The sequence below is a fragment of the Nyctibius grandis genome, chromosome 32, assembly GCF_013368605.1.
Source record: "Nyctibius grandis isolate bNycGra1 chromosome 32, bNycGra1.pri, whole genome shotgun sequence".
In the NCBI taxonomy this organism is placed as follows: Eukaryota; Metazoa; Chordata; class Aves; order Nyctibiiformes; family Nyctibiidae; genus Nyctibius; species Nyctibius grandis.
In genome coordinates, this window is record NC_090689.1 from 3,235,473 (window position 1) to 3,260,115 (window position 24,643).

The 24,643-nt window shown below is 42.6% G+C and overlaps 1 protein-coding gene across 3 annotated transcripts in view; it reads right to left on the minus strand.

The window, feature by feature from the left end:
* The window catches only part of PPP2R3A (protein phosphatase 2 regulatory subunit B''alpha), a 61,094-nt gene that overhangs the window by 25,133 nt on the left and 11,318 nt on the right, over positions 1-24,643 (minus strand). For 2 of the 3 annotated variants that reach the window (XR_011049887.1, XM_068420995.1), the window contains exons 2-5: positions 20,640-23,108; positions 5,455-5,715; positions 3,059-3,162; positions 345-447 (exon numbers count right to left, since the gene is read on the minus strand). Coding sequence is in view for 2 of the 3 variants with exons in the window: in XM_068420995.1 (XP_068277096.1) it covers positions 345-447; positions 3,059-3,162; positions 5,455-5,715; positions 20,640-22,646 (2,475 nt within the window). In the remaining variant the exon portion in view is untranslated. Of the gene's footprint in view, positions 1-344; positions 448-3,058; positions 3,163-5,454; positions 5,716-13,486; positions 13,896-20,639; positions 23,109-24,643 lie in introns of those variants that run through there. The other variant, XM_068420996.1, reaches the window with a different exon arrangement.

Genomic DNA, 24,643 nt, shown 5'->3' on the forward strand with positions numbered 1-24,643 from the left:
ATCATCAGCGCCATGCATTTTTCCCAATAACCACCTAGAGAAATGGGGCAAATTTCAGCCTGGTTACCAGGCACTGGTAAATACAAATCCTAACAAGATGCTAAATAAAGCTTTGACAATCCTCAGCAACTTTAGCAAGATATGCAGCTCGGTGGCACTTATGCAAAGCAGTCCACTTAAAATGCTCATTTCTATTTCACTCCAAAATACACCCCACCTAGGTGCTGTTCAAACCAAAGCTCTGCATGTCCTTGGTAAACATTTAAGGACATGAAAATAAAGAAGTTACAAAACAAGCACAGCTCTCTTCCCCAGTCCGTTCACTGCTGAGCTGTTGCAGGTACCTGAAGCAGCGGGATGAAGTCCTCCTGTTCTAGGTAGTCACAGCCAGGCTTCGCTAAAAGGTATGTGAATCTGGATGCATCATCATGGCAGTTACGTAGGATTCTACGAGAGAGATGAAGAGTTACTCCAACCACTTTGTACCTCACAGGACAATCACAAACTACAGATGGATTATGAAGTGCCTTATCATATGTTACACAATACATCTACACTGGGAATTATGCAAAGTTGACTTCAGACTACCAGCACCCATTTTCCGTAATATCCTTCAGCAACACCAAGGTACTTCCATCCAGTGGAGCATTTTTCATGTTAACATTGCTGTGGTAAACAAGGTTTCTTACTGAATACTGTTCTTCCTTTGATTCCACAGCATCTTAGTAAGCAACTTGACTTTTCAAAACACTCTGTGCTCCCTGATCTCATTTGAAGTCAATAGGATCAACGTAACGGGATGCATAACAGACATGCTCTCCCATTTAATCCTTTACTACACTTCAATATGTGAGGATATTGCCAAACTACAGTGACTAAATTTTCAACCAGAAAAATCACTCCCCAGAAGGAAAAAAGAGCATCCCTTGTTAATTATGGCACAGCTGGCTGCTGTGCCCTGAAGTAATGGGGAATAGCCTAATGAAAGAATTAGTAGGACTGGGTATTTAGAGAAGCGTGTAAACTCATGCCTTAGGTTGACAGTTTGCATCTATGACACCGATTCTTGTCTCTGCTTTCTTCTAATACAAAATTCTACACTGGTCAAAGCTATCACAATTACTTAACTCGCTCTGAACATAAATACTTATGAAAACAGAAGCTCCATGACATTTACCAAATCACTACTGAATACCTGTAACAGAATAGAATATTTGGATATATCGAACACTAAGTTGTTAATATAGTATAAGGGAAACAATAAATTGCTCAGAAAATTACCCTGTATTCTTTAATAACTGTGAAAATACAAACACACTGTTAATTACTACAAATGATTATTCACTGCCATCCTCTCCTGAAAGTGTATGAACTTATACTGAAACATAGTGCTGAAACACCTGTAGTTTTCCTGTAGAGATCACAACGTAATTGGCTTGCTGCTAATTCTGGCCTCATCACTCTTTACCAAAAGCAGACGTTACAAAAAAATAAGTCTTCCAGGAAAAAAAAAAAGAGATTTAGGGGCTGACAAGCAATCCTGTTAGCTACACATTCATGTCATGCTGTCAATTAACAGATACATTCTAAACCAGCTGCAGAAAAGAGGTGCCTTTAAAAAAAAAATAAAATTGGGCACATAAAGATGAATCCCAAAGCCATGTTTTAGCAACAAACTAAAAGATGATTCTGTGATTCTGTGATTTTCAGAAGTATTCTATACCCAGCAATTCCTATTGATTTCAAATGAGATCAGTGAGCATGTAGCATTTTGAAAAGTCAGGTCACCTACTAAGAAGCCTGAAAATAGGCTTCAGCAATTAAAGATACCTGTTTTAAAGTTATGGCTGTGTTCAGACAGCTGTCGTCTAACTTTACCAGGAACACTACATTTATTTCTGTCTATCATGTTTCCAGAAAAAATTTTGCAATCTTTCTAAAAGAGCAATTAATGTGAGAAAAGCATACAAAACTTGGCTTGGAAATGGTGTGGTTAAAAGAATACAGAAGAGGGGCACGACCACAGTCTGCAAATATCTGAAGGATGTGAAAGTCAAAGGAGCAAAAAAAAAGTGGTATCCTGTATGAGGGATTAATTAGGAGTAATTGGAGGAACCTAAGGAAGAAAAAAATGTCGTCTGTGTCAAGAAAAAACTTACTGATCACAGTTGCCCCTAACATTTTTGCAGTTTTGCCAGGGTAACTAGAAGCTGTTCTGACAATATTATAACAGGAAATAGTTTGGGAGCTCAGGGTTAAAGGCTACTTCAAGAATCTGAAGAGTAAGCATCAAGTCAAAAATTACAACTCTCTCTGGATACGAGATGGAGACATTGTTCAGGTGTTTCACAAAGTAGACTAAAGACTGAATTGCCCTGGAGGAAAAAAGATTAGCTAAGAGAGCAGGTCTCTTCCATCTCACACATCTGACTCCAAGCACCATATATCCAGAGCTCTTAATTTCAAAAAAAACCCTTGACAATGGCATGTGGAAGTGATTGTCAGACCCCACAGATTTATTACACAGCATGCCCGAGGAAGGTAATAGCAACTATTAAAACTCCCAGAGTATCCACTTGTATGATGCTTATTTATTTTACATTCCTTCTTCCTGTCCTGTAAGGACGTTGCCACATGCCTCCTGTCCCCACTCCCAAATGGCACTCGCTTAGCACACCAGCGTAGCAGCAGTAAGGCCTCAGATAAGTATATCCAAAATCTGCTGACGTCTATCAGCTATCTCATGAAAGGCTGACGTATTTCCAGGGAGTGTGTTAATATATTTTATAAGCCAATCAGACCGAAATGTCTTATCATCTATGCAATTGCTTCAAAGTTTCTTGATGCAGCATGGAAACAAGTGTTCAGGGAGTTTTGGGGAAGAAAATTTAAGCTGATGGGAAATTTTTAAAGCCATTTATTTTCTTCTAAAGAAGGAACAATGATTTGAAAAGTCTGGTGGAAGAAAAGAAGAGGAGGGAAAAAAAAGAACAAAAAGAGACTGCTATGGCAGGCTGTCCTCTTTTTCCAGAAAGAATTTTGCATTTGCTATACTCACTTTCTCCACATAGATACAAATGAGTGCACAGACACACATCCTGTCCTTTCTCCTCCTGATGCATTGAACATAGGCGCTTTCCAGTAGAGTGGGCAGCCACATATCTGTAAAGAAACACCAGAACAAAGAAGAATACAAAAGCAGTCACAAGAAAAGCCTGCTTGTTTACACACCGAATTTACCAGCAAGACTTTTACAGAGGGGAAATAAAGTGGTAATGACACACAGGTTAGTCAAAAAGCTATGTACTGTGTGCCAAGGTCCAGAATCCACCAATAAATTTCTAATTTGTCATATGCCTTTTTAAGTAGCTGAGAAATACATCCTGTCAGGCTAGGAAAAGGACCAGAGACTACCCAGCTCTGCCTTTGACTGAACTGTTTAGCAAGATTCCCTGCAAGCTGAAGTGGAGAGAGACAGGCACCTCCTTCCAGGAGAGCACTCACACCAGCTACCTCACTGACCTACCTTAGAAAAGGATGACCCATTCTCTATACGGGCTGACTTCTTCTCATTGACAGCAAGGGAACTTCAATTTTAATTATAGACAATTAATGATTAAATGTCTGAAGGTGAAATAATTTCCATCCTGTAGTTTTCAGTGCAGTGCCTTCCACCCAGAACAGCCCATTTTCCCAACATTGCTGTTCTGGGAAACAGAATAACAGAAAAATGAAAGCACAAATGGAAGGAGGCTGATTCCAGCAGAAGGACCGCCTGAACACAACTTGTTAACCAGCCTCTGCACATGCTGTTAGCTTTCAGAATAGTAATCAATGAAAGCTCAAGCATTTTATACTCTCTAATGCCTCAGAAAACCAGGCTTGACAATTGCTTCAAACATTCAGCTGCTGACACCTTCAAGAAAACTCCCCCTTCACCACAAAGATCTTTCCAGCCACCTTCACGACTCCAGACAAGGGATCAGAACATCTGCAAAACACAGGCCTTGGAGGGAGTGCAGCTGATTCAGGCCAGGCACAGGTAAGAAGGATTTCACACCAAACAGAAGGAGGAATACTTTGAAGTAGTTGAGGCATCATTTCTGCTTTCCTCACAAAGCCTCTTTCACCTTGTCTATTAAGCAAGACTATCCTGCAAGTCCATTCTCAACTCTTTGTCTGGGCCTGCATGTTTCTTTAGGAACCTTGATCAGCGTAAGAACTGCTTTCGGATCTAGCCATCCCTGTGTCAGGCCACTGTACCTCTACCGGTGTTTAGCTACTCTGAGGAAAGAATGACATTTACTTTCTGCTGTTTTCTTTGTGTAGCTGGTTCTCCTGCATTTATTTTAGAGCCCCAAGACTGGGACCATTATCAATTATGCCACGGAACAGAAACAAGCCTTACCATAGCTAAATGGCACAGAGCACATCCATGTAGAGACAGATGCAGAGATCAAACTGAAAGGCAGAGGTCTCCTCTACACCACCTTCCTGCTTTTCCCAGTTTGAACAGGACAGGCCACACACAGTTGCCTGTCTTGTTATAAAATCAGTTTCAAACCTTTTTTTTGGTCAAGCAAAGATGTTTTTCTGTTTATGTTTTCAGAGATGGTTTACAAATAATGCCACTCAATTCCTCTAAAAACAAACAAAAATCAGCCTAGTCTCTCCTTTCAGGAAAATCTTCCTTCTTGGAAAACAAGTGCTCTTCTTGGACAGAACATCACTGCTCAATCTACAGCGCCAGAGATGCATTCAGGGCAAACTGAACATATGAGATGCGTCTGACAACTGCTACTTTTAGATCAGCATTACTAAAAACCATGGTTAAAGGAGAGGAAAATAGAACCACCCATCTGCATCGTGCTCCCACACAAGTGCTGTGTTTCGTTCCCTGAAGCCAGGAACTCATTAGCAGACTGTAACAACTCCAAGTCTGCTGACACCTGCATTATGGATATTGAACATATGCATCTCAGTGGCTGAGGGTTGACTAAGCGTTTCCCTCTTCTATGTCCAAGGAGGCGTAGGTTGGAAATGGCTTTCTCAAGCAACGCTGCAACAGTACACACAGATCACGTCCACATTACTGGGACAGCTAACCACAAAGAAGGTAGCTGGCGCTACCTGGAGCCACAGAGGCAGACTAAGTTTCTGCTGTCTTCTGAGCATAACTATGGAGGCACAGAAAACCAAAAATGCCATTTGTATTTGGTAAGAAATCTGAAAAAGCTACTGCACAAATCCAAGCAAGAAAGAGCATATACATCAGATGTGACAAAGAGCAAACTGAGCTCATCTTTGTTTACTATTTTCTTAATCTAAATAAAAACATTCAGAGCAAAAGGATATTGGTTCTTTTTCACTAAAAATGACAATAGCTGAGAGGTGCTTTATTAGTTTTTGTTCAGTCTTTCTCTCCAAAAACTGAAAAACCTAGAGAAGAGTTACCTTAGCAATTTTCCCCATTTCACAGATGTTTGCTTTCTCATCTTCAAATTCTGTAAAGGCTTCTTCAATCCTGGCAACGATCTCTTCATGATTAGTGCAGACATTCGGAAGTCCTTTAGGGAAGTAGAAACGTGGAATGTTTATCGACAAAGGGGTACTGCTGGTGGCTTTATTCACAGGCAGAAGAGTGCAAGGGCTAACCGCAGAGTTCAAAGAGGCCGGGGATGAAGTTCCAGGTTTCTTCTCTTGTTTACTTTGAACCTGAAAATATAATGAATAAAAAATAATTTTTAACAGCCTGGCATACCACACAGGAGAAAACAGTTTGTGCTCTCAGTGGTTAGGAAAAACTTTAAACACACCAACAATTAAATTACAGCACAGGGATAAAAATGCATGTCTTAAGTAGCTAATTAAAAAATTTCTGCAATATCAGACATCGCAAATTTAGGATAGGTCACATCCTGCTTTTATGTAGTTTCTGTGCATTTTATGTATGTAGCTGTGGATTACGATATACAACTGAACCACAACAGAACACACGCTGCAATTCAGCAATACTACAGAACAAGGACAACGCTATTTCTTCTCCTGCTGGTCACTGGGTTGTCATTCTGCCCCATAAACAGCAAAGCATCAAGATCTGGTCTTTAATATTTTCCCTTAGAACTAGAACACCCACCCACACAAATGTCTTGCCTCACATATGAGCAAGCTTACATTCATAACACTGACACTTTCCATCCCTTGGGAACATAGTTAGTTTTGCCAAAGTGTCGCTTCACAGATTTTTAATTAAGAAATTAATTAAGAAAAGATTTGCAAGACTGTCTTCTAAATTTCAGGAAGCCTTGTATTCTATGCCCAACTTGAGCAGTCCAAGACCTGATTTTGTTTGAGGTACAAAGTACTGACAAAATAACTTTTACATTAGGAATTATGAGCAGCCAGTATAGTTTGTCGTTGGGCACCCACATGATACAGCACACAGGGTTAGTGCAAAACTTAAGTCTGTTTACAACTCCAGTTGGAAGAGTCCTTTTGCAGGCAAAGCACCCAAAGGTTTCACTGAGTCAGCACCTACATCATTTGCTGAAAAATAGGGAGAAAACTGGGAACTGAAATGAGGCCTTCTGCATGCCTCTTTGAAGGTGGTCTTTTCTCCCACGCCTGCCACCTCTTTTTTCATTAGCTCTACCATCCTATCACTCCTCTCCTGTCCGTAATAAACACACTGCTGATATGGTGATCCCCACTAGATCCCTTCTAATGGATCTCTGCAATCTTCTAGTTCTAGCTATACATCAACACTTTTCATAAAAGGCAGCATTTGTATTTAAATACATAACGAGATCCTAAAAAAAGGTAATTTTTCAGATATGGGAGGGAATATTTTTTAAACTTTGAAAAGCAGCTGCAGTATAAGCAGCAGAATTCAGAAGCTGGCATGCTGAGGGATGACTAATTCCCTGCTCCCCCATGAACACACTCTTTCTTGGGAAAAGGTGATAGGCTTGCCTGTTGCACAATAGTTCGAACGCAAGAGTTATTATTAATATAACAACATATGTGATAAGAGGCTAATAAGGCAACAGTCAAGTAAATACAGCTGCAACTTTCAGTTTGTTTATTCTATTTCAAAACAAAATGGGTTTAGGATAAAGTAGCCAAGTCTGAGTTCACTAAATACAGAAGAATGTATATGATGAACTGACTAAATTCTTTGCCTTATTATTTTCCAGAAACTTGGAGCTTTTTTCTTAACACATACTGAATACCCCAACTTGCCATGGGTTTGCTTTCAAGAAGATGAAGAAGTGAGAATTGTAAAAGCTTCCTTAAGCCCTGTTTTTCCTGCAGTTTACAATACTTTATAACTCATTTCTCAGAGACCCGTAAAATGAGAGATGGAAGGATTTTCCTCCTCTTCGCTCCTCTGCTTCACTGCTCTTCCTTTCAACGGGGAGGACCTCTTCCTTCTCCCAAATGCTGTCCCATTTCAGGAGCAGGAACACACGCCCTTGCACACACACACCAGCACAATCATGCTTTCGTACTGTAACTGCTCTGTACAGAACACGTTAGCCTGGAGCTTTGGTTTCTTTAAGTCCTCCTTTCCCGCATCTTGCGACACAAGAAAAGCTGAAGATCACTTTCAGCCTTCAGAATCTCTGAGTCTACCAACACCAGTATTCAGAGTCTGGATGGCCTTAAATATAGCTCTCAACCTTTGGAGAACAAGCCTGATTACTACCATCTCTTGTCCTCCCATCTTCCTTGACTTTTCCTACTCTCTCACATCTGCACATCTTTGTGTCTGACCCTGAGTGATGCTGGAGCTCAAAGTGGGCCAGGTCTGAGGCTCAAAGGGTTACTGGGCTGAAGAGGGCTGTGGGACAGGGTAAGCACCAGCCCTGGTTACTCTGTCCCACAGTATGACAATGCAGGTCAGGGACCCGAAATAGTGGCTGGGGTTAAGCTGGGGGGAAGCTGGTCACTCACTCTGGGAGCAGCAGCTTACTGGGCTAACAGAAGACAACCCTTCTCCTGGCTTCCTTTGGCTTTTTACTCAGTAGAGTAACAAAACCAAAACGCAGACAGCATGAATGTGTCTGTGAGGGAGCACATGGCCCCAGAGCAGCCACTGCTGCATGTTAGAGGCAGATGGAGATCCACTCCCCTCCCACGGCTGTCTGCTTCAGTAAGGAAGGCCAAGCAAGAGGGGTGCATAGAGCTCCCGAGCCAGGCCTTCTCAAGAAGCCTCCATCTGATTGGGAAATAGTGGGTTAATGAATCGCACCTTGGTGTGTAAGTCAAGCTAGTGATTTGCCTTGGGAGAACTCATGCATCTCACCACTCTGCTTCCACAACCTACCTCCCACCCTGTCCACCCTGCCTAGCTTGTGACTTTTCCAGCCGTGACCCAACTCTACTCAGTAGCTTTCACTTTCCGGATTCCAGCAGAGGGGAAATCCCTGCTGGTGTCTCACAGCACTAAATTCATACAAACAATGCGAGGCTGGAACTGACAGCGAGGTGCCAACTCCAGCCACTTGACTTCTATAATAGGAGTTAACATCAGTTTCTCTTGAAGACCCACTTCTCGGAAACAGCTTTATTGCCCATTAATCTCTTCAATGCACACATGCACTCCTAGTTGTCACGACTGTGAGGAACTAGAAGAAATGATTCAAATTTAACAAAAAGGTCCACAAACCAAAAGGAAGCAGACCAACATATTGTTCTCTCAAAGGACACTGAATCTTCACTTGAGCAATATATCTCCTTCTCTTACAGTACAAGAGAACAATAGAATTGGATTATTTTTTCTTGGAAGGCAAACAGGCAGCCCCCAAGTACACCCCCACAACAGCACTGCGCTATTTTCTTCCTCTTCCGCATACAATATACATCTCAATAGGGCACAAGACTGGAGCTGATCGTCCTGTAACACAACTCATCCACTTTGCCCTGGCCTCCACCTTCTGAAAAGCAGAGCAACTCATTTTTCTCCAGGTATTGCTAAAGTCAGCAACACTTGGTACCAGCTCACATAAGCCACAAGTCAGGACCCCAGATTCTACATTAATTTCCCGATCCACGACCACAAGACAAGCCAGAAGGTCAGACATCTATAGGAGAAATACAGAGAATGCTGCTAAGCTTCAAAGTAGGGAGCCAGTTCAGACATAGGTTTGCAGCTGACCTTCCCAGTAAGACTGAAACACTAACTCCTGCTCAGTCCAAGGCAAACAAGGTGGAAGCATTGCTCATGGATGGCTTCTTTTCAGAAGATTCTACTTCAGGAACAGAAATCAAATTTTTGAACTTTGTCTTCTTCCTTCTCATGTAAGAAATGAGCTGTCTACAACAACGCAAAGAGAAAACAACAAGCAGCAATGAGCTCTTGAGGATCCTGTTCCCCAGAACAATCTTGCAAGTTAATACTCTGGGATGGGTATAACCAGATGCCAACCACTATGGAGGCAGCAGGGAGTTAATTACAACTATTGGTGAAAAAATTAAGTGATCTGAGGGGAAAGTCTGTGGGAATTCCTTGGGAAAAACAGTTTCTTAGTGCATAAAGTTAACCTTAAATGCTGTTTGCTTAGCGGAAGACATTTCTCCAACAGGGATGTGCATTTTCAGAAAGGACAACTAAAAAAGGAAACTACAAATACTATAATAAATCTTTTAGCTTTGTTACCAATAGCTAATAGACTTTTTTTTTTTCCTAGAGAGGAAGGTGAGGTCAAAGCCCATTTTTAAATACTGCTCTATAGCGTAATTTACCTTTCCTAAAATCTGCCTAGGCACCATATCACCTTTTGCCAGTCATACCATTTATTTATGGACAGACTAAAATAGTTACATCTGCATTATAAATAGACCAGCCAGAACTACAGCCTCATTGTAGCTACACAAACAAAGCACAGACAACAGACACTAAACCTCTGCCCCGCAGGCCTGTCTCTTGGGGACCTGCCAGTCCCAGCAGAAAACTCCACAGAAGGAAGCAGTATCACAAGTGCTCAGATACTTGCTACTCCTTCTCCTTGGCCCCAATCTCCAACAGAAGACTAGATGATAAATTTACCAGTTCTTTGGTTTTGTTTTTTTTTTTCCAAATGGGATTCTGTAATCCTCTTTTCTATGGTACAGTGACTCAGCCTGGTTTCTTGCAGTCCACAGTGCTGACTTAATGTCTCCTTCCATTTTTTACAGTTCCTGTCTTACTGAAGTCTGATGGTAACTGGACACAAGCCACCCTCAAAGATCATCAGTTCTCCAGAGCTGATTTCTATCTTTCGCCCAAGACTTTCTCTTCCTTTCCTTCCCTGAAGCCCTTTCCCATCATTGTATCTTTCTGCTGCCTCTTTTTTTCCCATCTCAAAGGGGAGTAAGAACAACAAAGGTTCATCTGCACATGGCTCCCAACAGCACAGAGAGGAGAGGCTATGAGAAAACACATTTCTGGAGAGAATCTTTTCTACTACAAATTGTAAACTCATCAGCAGAAACAAAGTCCAACCGCAGCAAAACACAAATGAAAACAAGCTCTAAGCAACACAGAATCACAAAAGGCTTTAGGTGGGAAGGGACACAGGTCTAACTCTAAGGCTAGATCAAGTTCTTCATGGCCTTACCCAGTTGAGTTTTGAAACACAGACCTCGCATGCCTCCACTGACATGGCACATAATGTGCCTATAGATCTCTCTATATGCCCTTCTCGCGACTGATAGACTCCAGACCACACTCCAAATGCTTCCCTGAAAACTCCACAGAGAAAACAACCAGTGTGCATCCAAATTAATTCAGACAGAGGGACAACAGCGGGCAGAACCCCTCCTCACGGAAGCCCCACTGCAATTCTCATCTGTCCTGATCTGCAGATGACACTTACCTAGGGGAAGGCTGGCATGATGAAAGGCAGAACCTCAGCTGTGAGACACCTTGACAAATTGTTCAACTACTTCCATGAGAAAAGGTGCCAAGTTCTCCACCTGCGCACAGCAACCCCAAGCATCGGTTCAGGCTGGGAATCCACTGTCTGAGCAACAGCCCTGCTGAAAAGGATGTGGGGGAGATGGCATGCACCAGGCTGAACACGAGCCTGCAGCGTTGGCTAATTACAAATAAGGCAAATGATGTACTAGACTGCGTTAGGAGTAGGGTCAGGAGAACATGGGAAGTTCTCTCCTCTGCCTGTCACTAGCGAGGCTGCATCTGGATGACTGTGTCGAGTTTTGCATCTTCACTTCAAAGGGGATGGGGACAGACTGGACAGAGATCTACAGAAGGCAAATCAGAAAGATGGGGCAGGAGAGACTGAGGGGCTGGGCCTGTTTAGCCAGGCAGAGGAAGCTAAGGGACACGCTAATCACAGCCTACAGCTATTCGAAGAGCAGTTACAGAGTGGTGGAGCCAAACTCTGTAGTGGTACCTTGTGTAAAAGTGGCAACAGCCATAAACTGCAGCTTGGGAGGGTGAGGCTGGACAGTAGGAGGATGAATTTAACTGAGGGCAGTACAGCCTGCAAGAGGTCACCAGAAGGGTGTGGGAAGAATCCTTATCCTTGGGGAGTTTTCCAGACTCAAAGACAGCTCTGATGTGACCTAGTTTTAGGAACAGTCTTCCTATTAAGTGAGATGCTGGACTGGAGACCTCCCTACCAACACTGCTGTGGGAGGGTCTCTGATCCTTCATAAAAAGTCCTGCAAAAGATGAGCACAAGAACTGAAATTTATAGCTCTTACAGAGATACACGTTTTACAAAAAACCCTCTCCTCCCTTGCCTTTCTGGCCAACATCTACGTGTTCCACAACCTACCTATCACTCATCTCTCTGCTCCCTGTCACTGCCTCACTACCTTTCCTCCTGCTAGCACTTTTGCTGCACTTAGCCCAGTTACCTCTACTCTCAGGTCATCTCACACTAACACGCCCAAGCCACAAGTTATAGCCCCACAAGGCACAAAATTTAACACCTCACTGCTGCCAACTGGGAGAACTCCCATCTCTGCCCTCCACCCCCAAAACGTACGCTGTCACTGCATACCAAGTGCCAGCTCCAGAGCTTGTCAGACCCCTCTGTGAACCGATTTAACCCACTTGGAAAGGCAGAAAACAGACTTCACTTTGTTGCTGGATGATATTCTACTGTGTTATGAGTTAAGCCAGCTCACAGAAAGGCCTGTGGGGCTCAGTGCAAGACAGAGGTGACACACGGTGAGGAGGTAGCAAGAGGGAAGAAGTACTGGAAGAAAGAAGAGGAAGTAAGACCGTCTGCTTTCAGCTGCAATTGCCCACTGCATTAGTTCACTTGCCTTGGATCTGCAGCCCCACAGCAGTTATGCTCAACGCATTTAGCAGTGAAGGTCGCTGCTCCTACTTCAGACCAGGCAGAGGGCTCATGTACCAAAGGCTTGTCAGTTTTTCCAGCTGCTCTACCAGGAGATCTTATCTCTCCCTGCAAACCATACCCTGATTATGTCCTTAGGTGATCACACTAACTCTGGAGAGTGAACTTCGCTGTGTTGCGTGGGTCTTGTTAGTCTCTTCTAAATTGCTCACAGTCCCCGCCCAAGCTATTACTACACATTACTTCATGCAATTCTCCTCTAGGGAGTGAAAAAATATGTTCCAGAGATTAACCTCGTATATGTACTTTAACCTGCCACCAGAAATCATGAAAACAAAATGCATATATGGATATATGCATTTACAATATACTCTGGAGAGATTTTAAAAGCTGTTTCTTAGGGAACAGCTGCATCACTCATAATTTCAACTTTTTAACTTCCTCACGAAGTCACTGATTATTTAAATATAGATGAAGCTCAAGATGGGCTGATTTCAGAATACTGTGACCCGCTGTAAATCTGGGGTGGCTGTATGCTCGTTTGGTGTCCCAGCATAAATTACTCCAACCTTTTGCCAGTTGTCTCAAAGTGAGTATAGCAGCTGGGATTTGCCAAGAAACGTAGCAGTGGTACAATTTCCACTTCTTTGGCTACATCTCCATGATCTGAAGGGTCTTTTCCAACCTAAATGATTCTATTATCTCCTTCAGCCACAGAGACAGGAGGAAACAGCACAAAGAAGCACCTTGTGATGGTAAAATCACAAATACCAAAGCCAGGTAGGCTGGTCTGTGCACAAATTTGTACAGTAGAGAGCACAGCCCACTAAATACAGCAGAATGTTGTGGTTGTTCCACATGCAACAAGAAACATTCAGAGCAGTGACATACACAGGGTTTTTCTTACAAAAAACACAGAAAAGATTTAATAGTCTTACACCACCTCCCCCTATTAAATCACTGCCCTTGCTGTTAATTTTTTCCCCTTGTTTACAAAGACATTTTAACTCTGCAATCTAAGCCCGGAAGGTTTATTTTTAAACCTGCTGGTATCTAGCTGCAAATAACTTTCTGCAAATAGACACGCCTAGAGGGGACACAGTTTGATTCTCTGATCCAATAAAAAATACAAAGCAACAGAAAAAGAAAAAAACGCCAAGCATTCAAACCTGGGCCTGCTGGAATGACTTCAGCCTCCTCTTGAATCGAGATGGAAGAACAAAGTCACAGCCCTTCGCAAGGAAAGCTAGCTCCCCTCCTAAGTCTGGGTCCCTCCGCAGAGAACTCTCCTTGATCATCATCCTGGGCAGCTCCTAAGCAGATATTGCCCTTTCCAGAAGGGGCACAGGGACTCTGCAGGAGACCACGTCAAGACCAGTACGTTGCTTTCTTGGTTTTGACTTTTACAGGCAAAAAATGGCAAATGGCTTCAACATACTATGTCTTCTCTCTCTTCACAAGGACAACATCTAGAGATTTTATCTTACTCCTGAAGCCAGACCTCCCTTTTTAACTGATATTCAAAGTATCTTTCAGCACCACCAGGATCTTCTGCCTTCTTGTAATACTTTAATTGAGAAACATGATCTACAACAGAATCTATTTCCCTGCTGGCTACATGACAGACAATCTGTCCTTGGCTTGTAATAGGCCAGGGGTAATATGGGAAAGGAAGCACCCACTACCAAGACTGCTAAAATTAGATGCGCTGCAGAGGTGGCTAAATATACCATCTTCCCCAATAGTTCTTACTTTATGTGCTTCAGTGCTGAAGCCTGAGGTACAACCTTGCACGAGACCCAGCTAGAGTTAAACCACATGCTCCCAGCCAAGGCCCATGTGTGTATGATGCTAGCGGTCTGAGGTCCTTGCTTCTGAGATGATGAAGCAGACGATCAGCATTAGTACCCACTCTAGATCAAAGCCTGCAATTTTCCAAAAACATCAATTTTTCCTTCTTGCTCGGAAAGAGCAAATCATCTAGTTTCTTTAACACCAAGCAAGCACATAAGGATGATCTTGGATAATAAGCTCAGGCATTCTAAAGCAGTTCTTAAGAAAATGGTTTCACAAAGACACCAAAACACATCATTCTTTTTATTCACTTTTCCCTTAGCTCTCACAAGGGAAAGCAATTCTCAGTGGACAATAGTCTACTCTTTCTCTGCACAACCTTGAGCAAGTAGATTTCAAACCCTTGCTCAGACTTTGCCTAGGCGAAGTGTTTTCTCCCTCTCCTATCATGACAATGGTGCTGAACAAAAGCCTAAATCCAGTTCTTACTCCACAAGATGAACAAGCACCTAGTCCCGTGGCCTGCTTTCCCTACTTGGCTTTAAAAGTCCTAGCTACTTTGCCAGTTTACTTTGTAAGCTTAGTAACATAGAACTACGTCTGGTTTCTGGCTAGTAGGGCTTGCTTTTCTCAAGATATTGCATTTGAAATGAAAAGGTCTCACTGAGCCTCACCAACAGAAAGCTTTTATTGGACCTCTTATGTCCTTCTGCTGGTTTCCTGTAGAAGGCCCAAAGTTAATTCAAATACAGCATCACTCAATGTGACTGAACTACAGATAGACACAGAAACAGCCTATCCCAAACGATGTTCTTACCATCAGAGATTTGCTCTCGTGCAGTTAAATAGGGTATTTACTAAAGGAGACAGACCTCCAGCTGACATTCACAAAAGGAATTTTTTTAATGTTTTCATAAATCCATATCAAAACCCCCAAGTTTATTTTCTCTCCTGTTGCTTCTCAATCATCAGGCCATGGTCCCACAACCTGGGCTGTGGAATCCAGTTCTTTATGAAAGGAGATTTGAACAAGAATGTAGAATGTAGCATAGTTGTGGTCCCTTTAGGTCACTACAGCTATGTCTGAACTGGGTAACCTGGGAACTGAAAAAGCTCTGAAGTCCAGATGTGCATTCAGGGCTACAAGTTCAAAGAATCACAAGGTTATTACAATGTCATCAGCCCACTTTACCATGTGCCCTGAAAATGAAGTCTAACAGAGTGGCAGGATGAGGATGGGAATGAGAAAAGGAGTCCCAAAAAAGAAAAAGCCAGGCAGGAACGTTTTAACTGGAATTGCCAGTAAGTGAAGCATACACAGTTCCACATGCAACAGTTTCGGAATAAATTTTGTTTTCCTTACTCTGACAATTCTTTCTAAACATTAATGCAATGCCTTAAGAGCCCACAAGGCTTCACTGTACTAGGAGTCCTCATATAGCAGCATGGCAGAAGGTGATTCATTTTAAATGACCCGTGGCAAGTGTACTTACTTCATCTCTAACTGAACTCTCACCCTGCTCACTGACTGCCACTCCTCTTACGGGCTGCAGAGGAAATGTAGTCCAAAGATCTCTCATACCTACAGCTGCATCCAGCCCAGCTACACTGGGCTTTAAAAGATGCAGGCATGAAAGACACACACTAATCTAGCAGCCACTAGCTGGTACTTTAAAAAAAAACCCACCCACATACTTTTCATTCACAAATTAACCAGCCACAAAAGAGCCCGGAAGTTTGGGGTTTTTTGCACTGATAACCTGGAAAAATACAAGTAATCTGGAGTCAAGGCTTGTGGTGTCTGAATTCCAATTTTTTGCACTATAGCAGGTTCCGAGCATGGTACTTCGTATGCTCAAAACACACAAGGTGGGTATAAATAAATAAATATACAGTACTATGAGAAACTGACAGTAAGAGGATCTTGTATCAACAGTTTCAACAAGTGAGCTGGATAAAATCCACAGCAGAAAAACTTGGTATCAACAGCCTACAGATCAACTGCACAAACTGCAGTGAAATTTAGAAATTCCTCTTTGCTATAAGAGACCCAGTTTAAAGCATGAAGGTGAGAGATCTCAAATCTAACAGGGCGTCAGATTGCCTTCGTTAGCCATCAGAACACAGAATCTCACCTGTGCCTAGAGCTGGAGTCTTAGTCCTAAAAGTTTCAGATGATTTAATCATCACAGGACTTAGCTGTACCGCAAAACCTGGCTGCAACAAGTCAATGCACTCTGTACAGCTGAGAAGGGCACCAGCTTCAGCTGCTTTCAAAACAGATTGAACTTCTCCAGCAACAGCGTGACTTTTTCTTGGTTTTAGAGTCAATGAGGCTGAAAACCTCAACGTGTGCCACCAGGCTTTGTTTCACCATCTACATTTAGATGCCTACTTCAAGATAAATCCACTTCACACAAGCAGAGACTGTATCTGCCCTGATTAAAAAAGGTGCCCATGTGCCATGAACAAGTCCCCAAGTGTTTGGTATCAGTTCTTTTAATTCTTTAATTTCATCGGATTTATTTTTTTTCCTCTGTCACCTTTGATTCTGAGATACTTTAAGATTCACTCACTATTTCATTTATTTCACTATTACCAAACAGAAAAAAAAGTGCCCATTTTACTATTTGAGTTTAGAAATAATGAATAATTGATGTTTGAAAAGACTGCAGACTGTATGTATAGGTTAACTGACAGATATTATCAATATCTGATCAAAACAATTTGTAATATATGTCAATGAAAGCTGATTTTCCAGAAAAAGTTTTCCATTATATTTTGGATGCATTTTGAGAAAAATGTGATTGATTATTTCATGACAAAGTTAAAGTCACTACGGTGTTATAGAAGACACTTTTTACAGTTAATTGCCCCACACAAGATCCTTCATAAGTGTATCATTAAATTTGCAGAATGAAGAAGCACACAGGATTCTGAAGTAGCATTTTGAAGGGGCAGAATTACAAAGTTGCCAGGTCAACCTTAACTTCTTATGATGAAACACTTTTAATTCCACTCAGAGCCATCTTCAGGCCACCTGCTTAAGCATGCAACAGGGACATTTTGATACATCAAAGCAAGGCGTGCAGCCTCAGGACAATGTTTTAGAGCCTACTGAGTTAGGAACGCTTCTGAGACTCCCAATAATACCCAGTAAATACCCACTAAAATCAGTCATTCGGGCAAGGTAGGATTAGATAGATGCTACCCAGAGCCAGCCCAGAGGAAACACGTGGCAGCAGGGAATGACCTCTGGATACTTGACTTGGGGCTCTACCATCTGAGATACAATGTGGTTGGACAGGGTGGTCTGAAACTATTAACCAACCCTGCAAACTGTAAACCCTCTGCTCCCAGATCCACAGTCCCTGTCCAGAAATGGTTGTATCACCCATCTGACCTCAGTGTGAGCAATTCCATTTACTAATCTGGCAGAAAACAAACCTAACTAAAAATTTTTATCTTGTATGCAAGCACCATAGTCAGTATAAAGAAAGATTCAAAAACATGCAGTAGGAAGTAGAGGCATGAGGGAGAGAGAAATGGGAAGCAGGACTGCTCCTTCTGGCTCACTACACTATGAGTAATCCTTTTCAGAGGAGATACTCAACAGATGAAGGACCAAATAAGAGGCCTTTCTTTGTATCAAACCCTGGTCCTGCTCTCTGCTCCCAAATGATTCACAAATTTTATCTAACAGCTCTTAAAATGAAATGCACGAGCAGGACTTGGAGCAGAGCCCTACACTACTCAAACGTGATTCTGAAAACGGAATGAGTAACTTTCTTACAAACTTTTCTAGGATACTTTCACTAGAGTACCAAGTGTTAACTGAATTTAAATACATTGTCAAATTAGCCCTCCTATACAGGTGGTAGACCAAGGGCTCAGAGGTTAAGGTCAAAAACGTGCAGCACTGACTTTTCCAAGGGCTTTGCATACGAATGTTTTACTCAAAAGGTAGCAACCCTTACCTTAAAAAAAAAACCAACAAAACAAACCCTGACACTCAGCACTTCTGCAGATCAAGTCAGAAAGTCCCAACAGCCCCATCTCCCCCTTCTTCACTGCTCACTGGTTCTGGTTTCCCCCATTTCCCTCACACCTGCCAGACCACCCAGGCTTCACTCCTTGTTGCTCTTTAATCTAGAGACAAAAATATAGATAAATATTTGGGTTTTTCTGCTAGCCTCTAACAGACAACTGAACTGTTTTCACTGAACTATTTATTTCAAAAACAACACATTAAAAAGCAGCTTGAGAGAGGCACACAGAACAGGAAATTTTAAAACAAATAGTTGGAAGTTGAGAGATAAGCAATGGAAAACTGCATCTCAGAATGGGAAATGCTGGACAGTCTAAAAGTGTGCAATGCTTCCTGGCCTGCCTGAAAGAAGCGTGATGCACTCATTATGTGCGCTGTAAAATTGATGGACTTCTTGAGTATCCATTTCCTAGTTTCTAAATATTTTGGTTTTGAAAATGAAGAGGCAAGTAATTCTATTGTTCTCTGCAGAGAATCATAATTGGTTTTATGATAATGGGAAAGTCTGTTGCCAATATAAGTTAGCACAGATTTCAACACAGACAGGCCAACTGAGCCAGCAAACAGGCCAGTCTGAAGTGGCTCTCCCTTTCCTTTTTCATTGCTCAGGATTTGAGGGATATTAAAACCGTCACAATCTTCATAAACGAAAGCTGCACTGTGTTTTCATCAGGATTAGATCTCTGGGGTTTTTGTGTGTGCACACAACTATTTGATAACAGCTTTATGAGCCCTAAGAAAAATATAACAAATACTTTACATATTATTCAGAGGCACACACATGCAACACTGAACCAGAATCCACATGGAGCTCCAGCCAGATCCAGAGTTATCCAGGCACGTGGATGTATTCCCCTAGCTGCTATACCTAGAGAGGGCATGGTGTGTGGCCACAGCTGTACTATAAATGACAGCAAACCTCAGAATAAGTGTCGAGCCAGAAGCTCAGATGACTTTTGCCCACTCTGCTAAGGGCTAACTCCCTCTGAAAGGTACCAGCTGCATCCACGCTGTGCAGTGCTCAGCCCAGGCCCCCTCCAGCTCCTCTGGGACCCCAACACAGTTATTCTCTCTCATGAACTTTGATTCTACACATCTACACAAAGCAAGAGTCGTGCTGCTGCATGGAAGAGAAGAGCTCTTGTAGAACGGGTGCACGTTATATGTCCATAGAAGGCAGGCTGGGAGCAGAGTAACACCCAGGCTAGGTGGGCGATCAGGGAAACAGAAGCTGGTAAGGGACCAGACTGATAAGGTATTTGACAGTGTAGATGCATCCAGTTTTCAAGTATTATAGAAAAACTGCCACAAAGTCAGTGTTACACTTTATCAAACACATTTTTGTTTCCAATTCACAAGTTAGAAAATTTTGTACATTAATATACATGGCAAGAACAGCTATTATAAGAGATCACTTTAGAGCTGCTTAATTCTACACTCTTTGAGGAAAAAGACTCTTTCCCTTGCTGGAGATATCAGACAAGGTTATGCTGACCACTTTCTGTAAGCAAAGATACCCAGAGAAACATCAGAAACACTTGGGAGAGCCTAGTCTAAAAAGATCTCAGCACTGTCATTGAGGGTCAGACACACCCCACCCACCCCCTTTCAAAACTGCACCAAATACCCATATTTTCAGGAGAGTTTTGAAGACATGTACATCATGCTCCAACTGGAAGGAGCTGTGAAAGTGGACTTATAACCTGGACACTTTTTAAGTGCCTACTTGGAAGGTGGATTTTGGAAACTGAAGCCCTCTCCATACTTGGAAGTTTGGCACCAAGTTGTCTTGAAAATTTGGCACTTGTTGTCAAATGAAAAGTACTGAGGGCTGGACAGGCAGCCTTGGCTTCCCTCTAAAGCAGGCTCCCATCAAGACCCTTTTTCCCGGGAAAATCTACTCCTTATTTGAGAGATACAAGCAATGCAGACTCCACAATAACTCTGTGACACTGGGGACAGGGAAAAGAAAATTAAATCTTCCTAGATTCTGACCTTTGTGCCATGAAGGATCTCCCTCTTTAGGAACTAGTGATGAGGAGGACAACAAATGCTGTTGGATTCTGCTTGGAGATGGGAAAGGGAGAGGTGGATCATTCAGTTCTCATTGAACTGCCGAGAGGCAGTCCAATACCCACTCCCAGGAATAAAGTAGTTAGCTGAAAAATTGTTTCTACCCTCTGTTATATAGGACCCATTTAAACCACAAGCAAACAGCCTACAGGAGCACCAGCAGGAAAGGAACAAGCTCAAAGGTGAAACTGCACGTCAGGGCATATTTTGTTTGCTTAGGGGTTTTCATTTCCTTTTTTTTGTTTGTATTTAAATAAATGCTACATTTCTGCCAGCTTGAGCACGTTATTCCACACTGCAGCATCCAAAACACAATGAATCACTTAGCAGATGTAATTTTTTTCCCCCCCCAACATTTTCCCATGTTTGTTTTACTCATTATCCCATCAAAGGTTTGGTTCTCTTACCTTAATCACTTCTGGGGCCTGCTGAATTGAAGCTGGAACAGTGTCCCTGGAGGCAGCCCCAGCACAGCTTTTTTGCCCTGCAAGGAGGGACTGTGAAGGAGTTGTTAAAGTTTCCTGAAGAATCTGCATCACTTCCCTCTCCTTGGACAAGCTTCCCTTGCCTGTCTGGAATTCCACCAGTTCCTGGGCAAAGCCCTCAATGCTTTCCAGGATACGCAGTAAAAGGGCTTTGTCATCGTCTTCTATTTTATGACCATTTGTTTCCATGATTTTTGACAGAGGAGAAGTGGGGTCAACAGGTTTACTTTTGGGTTCAAGAGCCAGAGGTAGTACCTGTCTACCCTGCCAGCCTAACACCTGCAAACAGGCAGGTTCACTCTCCTTTAGAGAGGGTTCCCTCAAAGTACTCTCCATTTTCTGAGAGAAGCACTCCAAGTCCAGCAGCAGTTTGTCTATCTCATCCCTGTCTATCTTACTGCGCATCTGTTCTCCCTTGGAGACATCCGCTTGGGAACCACGCAATACAGAATCTGAAACTGGTTTTAAAGGAGTAATTTTCTCAGAAGTGTGGGAGAGCTCAACATCTCCCACTCTGGCACGTTCTGCTTTAGCGTTGGCAGTTAGATCTGAACAACCAGCTAGCTGGTAGCTGTGCTCTAAACTCTTCCAGCCCCCTTTCTGCTCTACCCTCTTTATTTTCCCTAATGTTCTTTCCCCATCAGACTCCTCCTCAATGTACAGAGCCTCAGTGGAAGATGTGCAGTCAGAAGGGCTTGTGGCTGGTAACTGAGGTAGGGCACAAGCATCTTTCACAGCTCTCACACTCTTCTCCTGTGGGACGCTGTGAAGGGAGTTTGAGGTAAAGCTCACAGTACTTGTTTGGATGGACTGAGAGGTGCCTGTCACCTCACACCGATCACCTGGTAGTCTGAGAGGAACTGCACTTGAGGACGGCAGCTGAATAATATCTTCATACCTAGGTGGCTGCTCATCTCCAAATACTGGGGGAAAGGGAGTTTGCTGCAAGCCATGGAAACAGTTCACTAGTTCTGCCAAGTCACTAGCTTCCTTGTGCCCTGGTGGCTTGAGCTCAAAGGGTAGCTTTTTCAGGTATGAAGAAAATCTTGTCATCAGATTCATATATATCATTTCCGAATTAGCCAGGGGATCGTTGCTGTTCCCTCCACTAACGCTGTCTGCAGACTTCTTTTTGATGCAATGTTTTATTATATCTGTGCACTTTTTCAAATCCTCTGAGCACTTGAGCAAGATGTCTAAGCACACCTTAATATCTCCACCAGAAGAACCATCTAGCTTGTGTTTTTCCAAAATCTGGGTAATGAAGTTTTCTTCAGAGAAGGAATGAGGGGAGAAGGGAACCATGGGATTCATGGTGACTTCCGGAACATCATTGCTCTCCTGCCATTTCTCCACAGGTGAGGGACTCTGCAAAAGGCCACATGGAGGGCAGTTCTCATCATTGTTGAAGTGCCCATAAATCAAGTCAAAATCAAATGATCGTCTGCTGAATGATTCTGATCGAACTTTCCTTCCCTTTCTATGAGCCACATGACTGGAAGAGTTTTTGAGCTTTTCAAAGGAGAACTCCTTTATTTTACCACTGGCAAGGTTTATCGCCTCACCGGTAATGTCTTTTAAACTGCTGGAGGCTTGCACTGAAGAGCCCTTTTTCATTCTTGGATTATTTGGGAGGATTTGGTGATAGTCCTCATTTCCAGGCAAGGCAAGTCCATTTTCAGGAACGGGAATTTTATGGTCTAGGTTGGCATCTTGGACACTGAGCTCTGCGCAGACACTGTGGTGGGCAACTATGCATGTAACTCCTTGCTTAAACACTTGGCAAGTCCCTGTGCAGTAATGCACGGTGTGCTGGAAGTGCTGGTCTACCACCACGCTGCTGTAGCAGTTCACAGAAGTGACCATAAGCCTGTAGGTTGCTGCCATAGCACGGATGACACTTGGAAGTGAGGCTTCAAAATTCACCATGAACTTAACAGGACAAAGCTCACCCCACACACACTTTTCACAGCCACGCCAGATTTAATAAAAACATTCAAATGTCAGTTGAAAACATTAAAACTACATGAGAAACTACTGCCTTGGAAAGCCCTGGTGAAGTTTGGAGTGGTATCAGCAGTACAGTTACAACAATTAGTGCAACTTGCATACGGTTTAACTTAAGGCAACTTGATTCTTGTACTCCGTGCAGAAAGCTTTGCTGATCAGAGATGCAGCACGAGCTGTTCCATTTCTAGTGGTCCAGGTAGCTTCTCCAGCAGGTATCATAAAATTCAGCCAGTTCTTTAGCAGAAGTGACAAGACAATGATTCTTGTTCGACCCTTCTCTCTTTTTGGGTGGGTCAGAGATAGATAATCAAGCAGCATGTACAGACAAAAAATCCACAGTATGCTTGTGAGATTCCCCTCTCACACGGGTAAGGCAGGTCCCTGCAACAGAAAAAAGGTGAGAGTTATTATAATTTCCATGCAATATGCAGCCTTATCTACTACCAAACATATGGCACCAGATTGTAACAACCAACACGCAGGCTCGTACAGAATAAGAGTAGGCTGATATTTTTCCTTCACTCAGATCTACCATATAAGAACACTGCTGAGGAGCTAGCCTATATTTATACACAGGCTGTGTGTTGCCATTTTAACAGCTCTATTTTAACCACTCAATTTTTTTTCAAGACAGGCTTTTTTGCCTCCCCAGACTGAACAAAATATTACCTTTAATTCTAATGGAGCCAAAGACTTTGATCATATTGTGAATTTCTGACTTTCATTTTCCAAGACTGTAAAGATAAGGCAAAGAGCAGCAGAGAAAAGCACTTTCAGGATTTCCAAGATCTCTGGATTATAAAAAGCTGCAAACAGCCTGGAGCAAAGTAGATGAATGCCTCTAAGAATGCATGGCCTTTAGTAAAGGCCACATTGGCTTCCATCAGCCCTTCACCAAGGTCTCTGGGACCATGGTAAAGTATTTTAAGGAGGAATAACTGTTTTTCATTCTCTTACAACCCATAAATAGAAGCATATTTTATTAAATAAGTCCGCTGGTGTAGACATCAAGAGCAGAAAGTAACATTTGTATAAAGGTTAAGCCTGTGAAAACTAGGAATTGAGTGTTTTACACTTCGAATAGCCATTTCCATCTGTGTTTCCTATCATCATGGTCAGAACTGCACCAGAAAAAAAAACAAAGGATGCTTAACTTTGTTATGAAAAGATAGGAAATCCCAGATTTAAGGGTTTTAAATTTTAGACATTGCTTCATCTTTCTTGAATACTTCAATAATCAAATTAAAACACCCCAGTGAAATTCTGAGCACCCTCTATTAGTGTACAAACAGAAATCCATCTCATCAATCATGATTAAATCACAGCTAAGTCACACTGCAGCATGGGTTTCTTTTGTTTCCAAATGTAAATATCTAGCACTGTATGAAAGGCCAGACCTGCATCTGATGAAAGGACCGCCCTCCATGCATGTTACATCCCACCTATCTTAACCTCGTACGCCCGTACAAATGTGTCACACAAAAGGGAAGTACCTTAGAGTTTGGTGCTGTTGTAATCAAGGACTGGGGATAGCACAAGACTGCTGAACATTCACATTTTACGTATTTTAAAGCCTTAATCTGAAATTGAGAAGCACTGATTTAAGAGGATTCAATGGAATTTGTCATGTGCCATGTCTGCTTATTGCAATTAGGTAGAATTGCACGCTGTAGAGAAACCTTCCCAATTTGTTCTTCGGATCATATAAAGCATTGAAATGATTGCATTCAAGATGAAGACTTAACTGCTCCAACCACCACGCTGGTATCTGTAACAGGCTGCCACCTGCCTATCAAACACCGCAGGCCAAGTTGCATGTTGTACCAGGGCCAGCTTGACGGTACACTTCTGTGCCTGTCCTGTACCGCTCCCCTCTACACCCACTGGCGCTGCCCCAAAGCCCCACAGGCACGGGA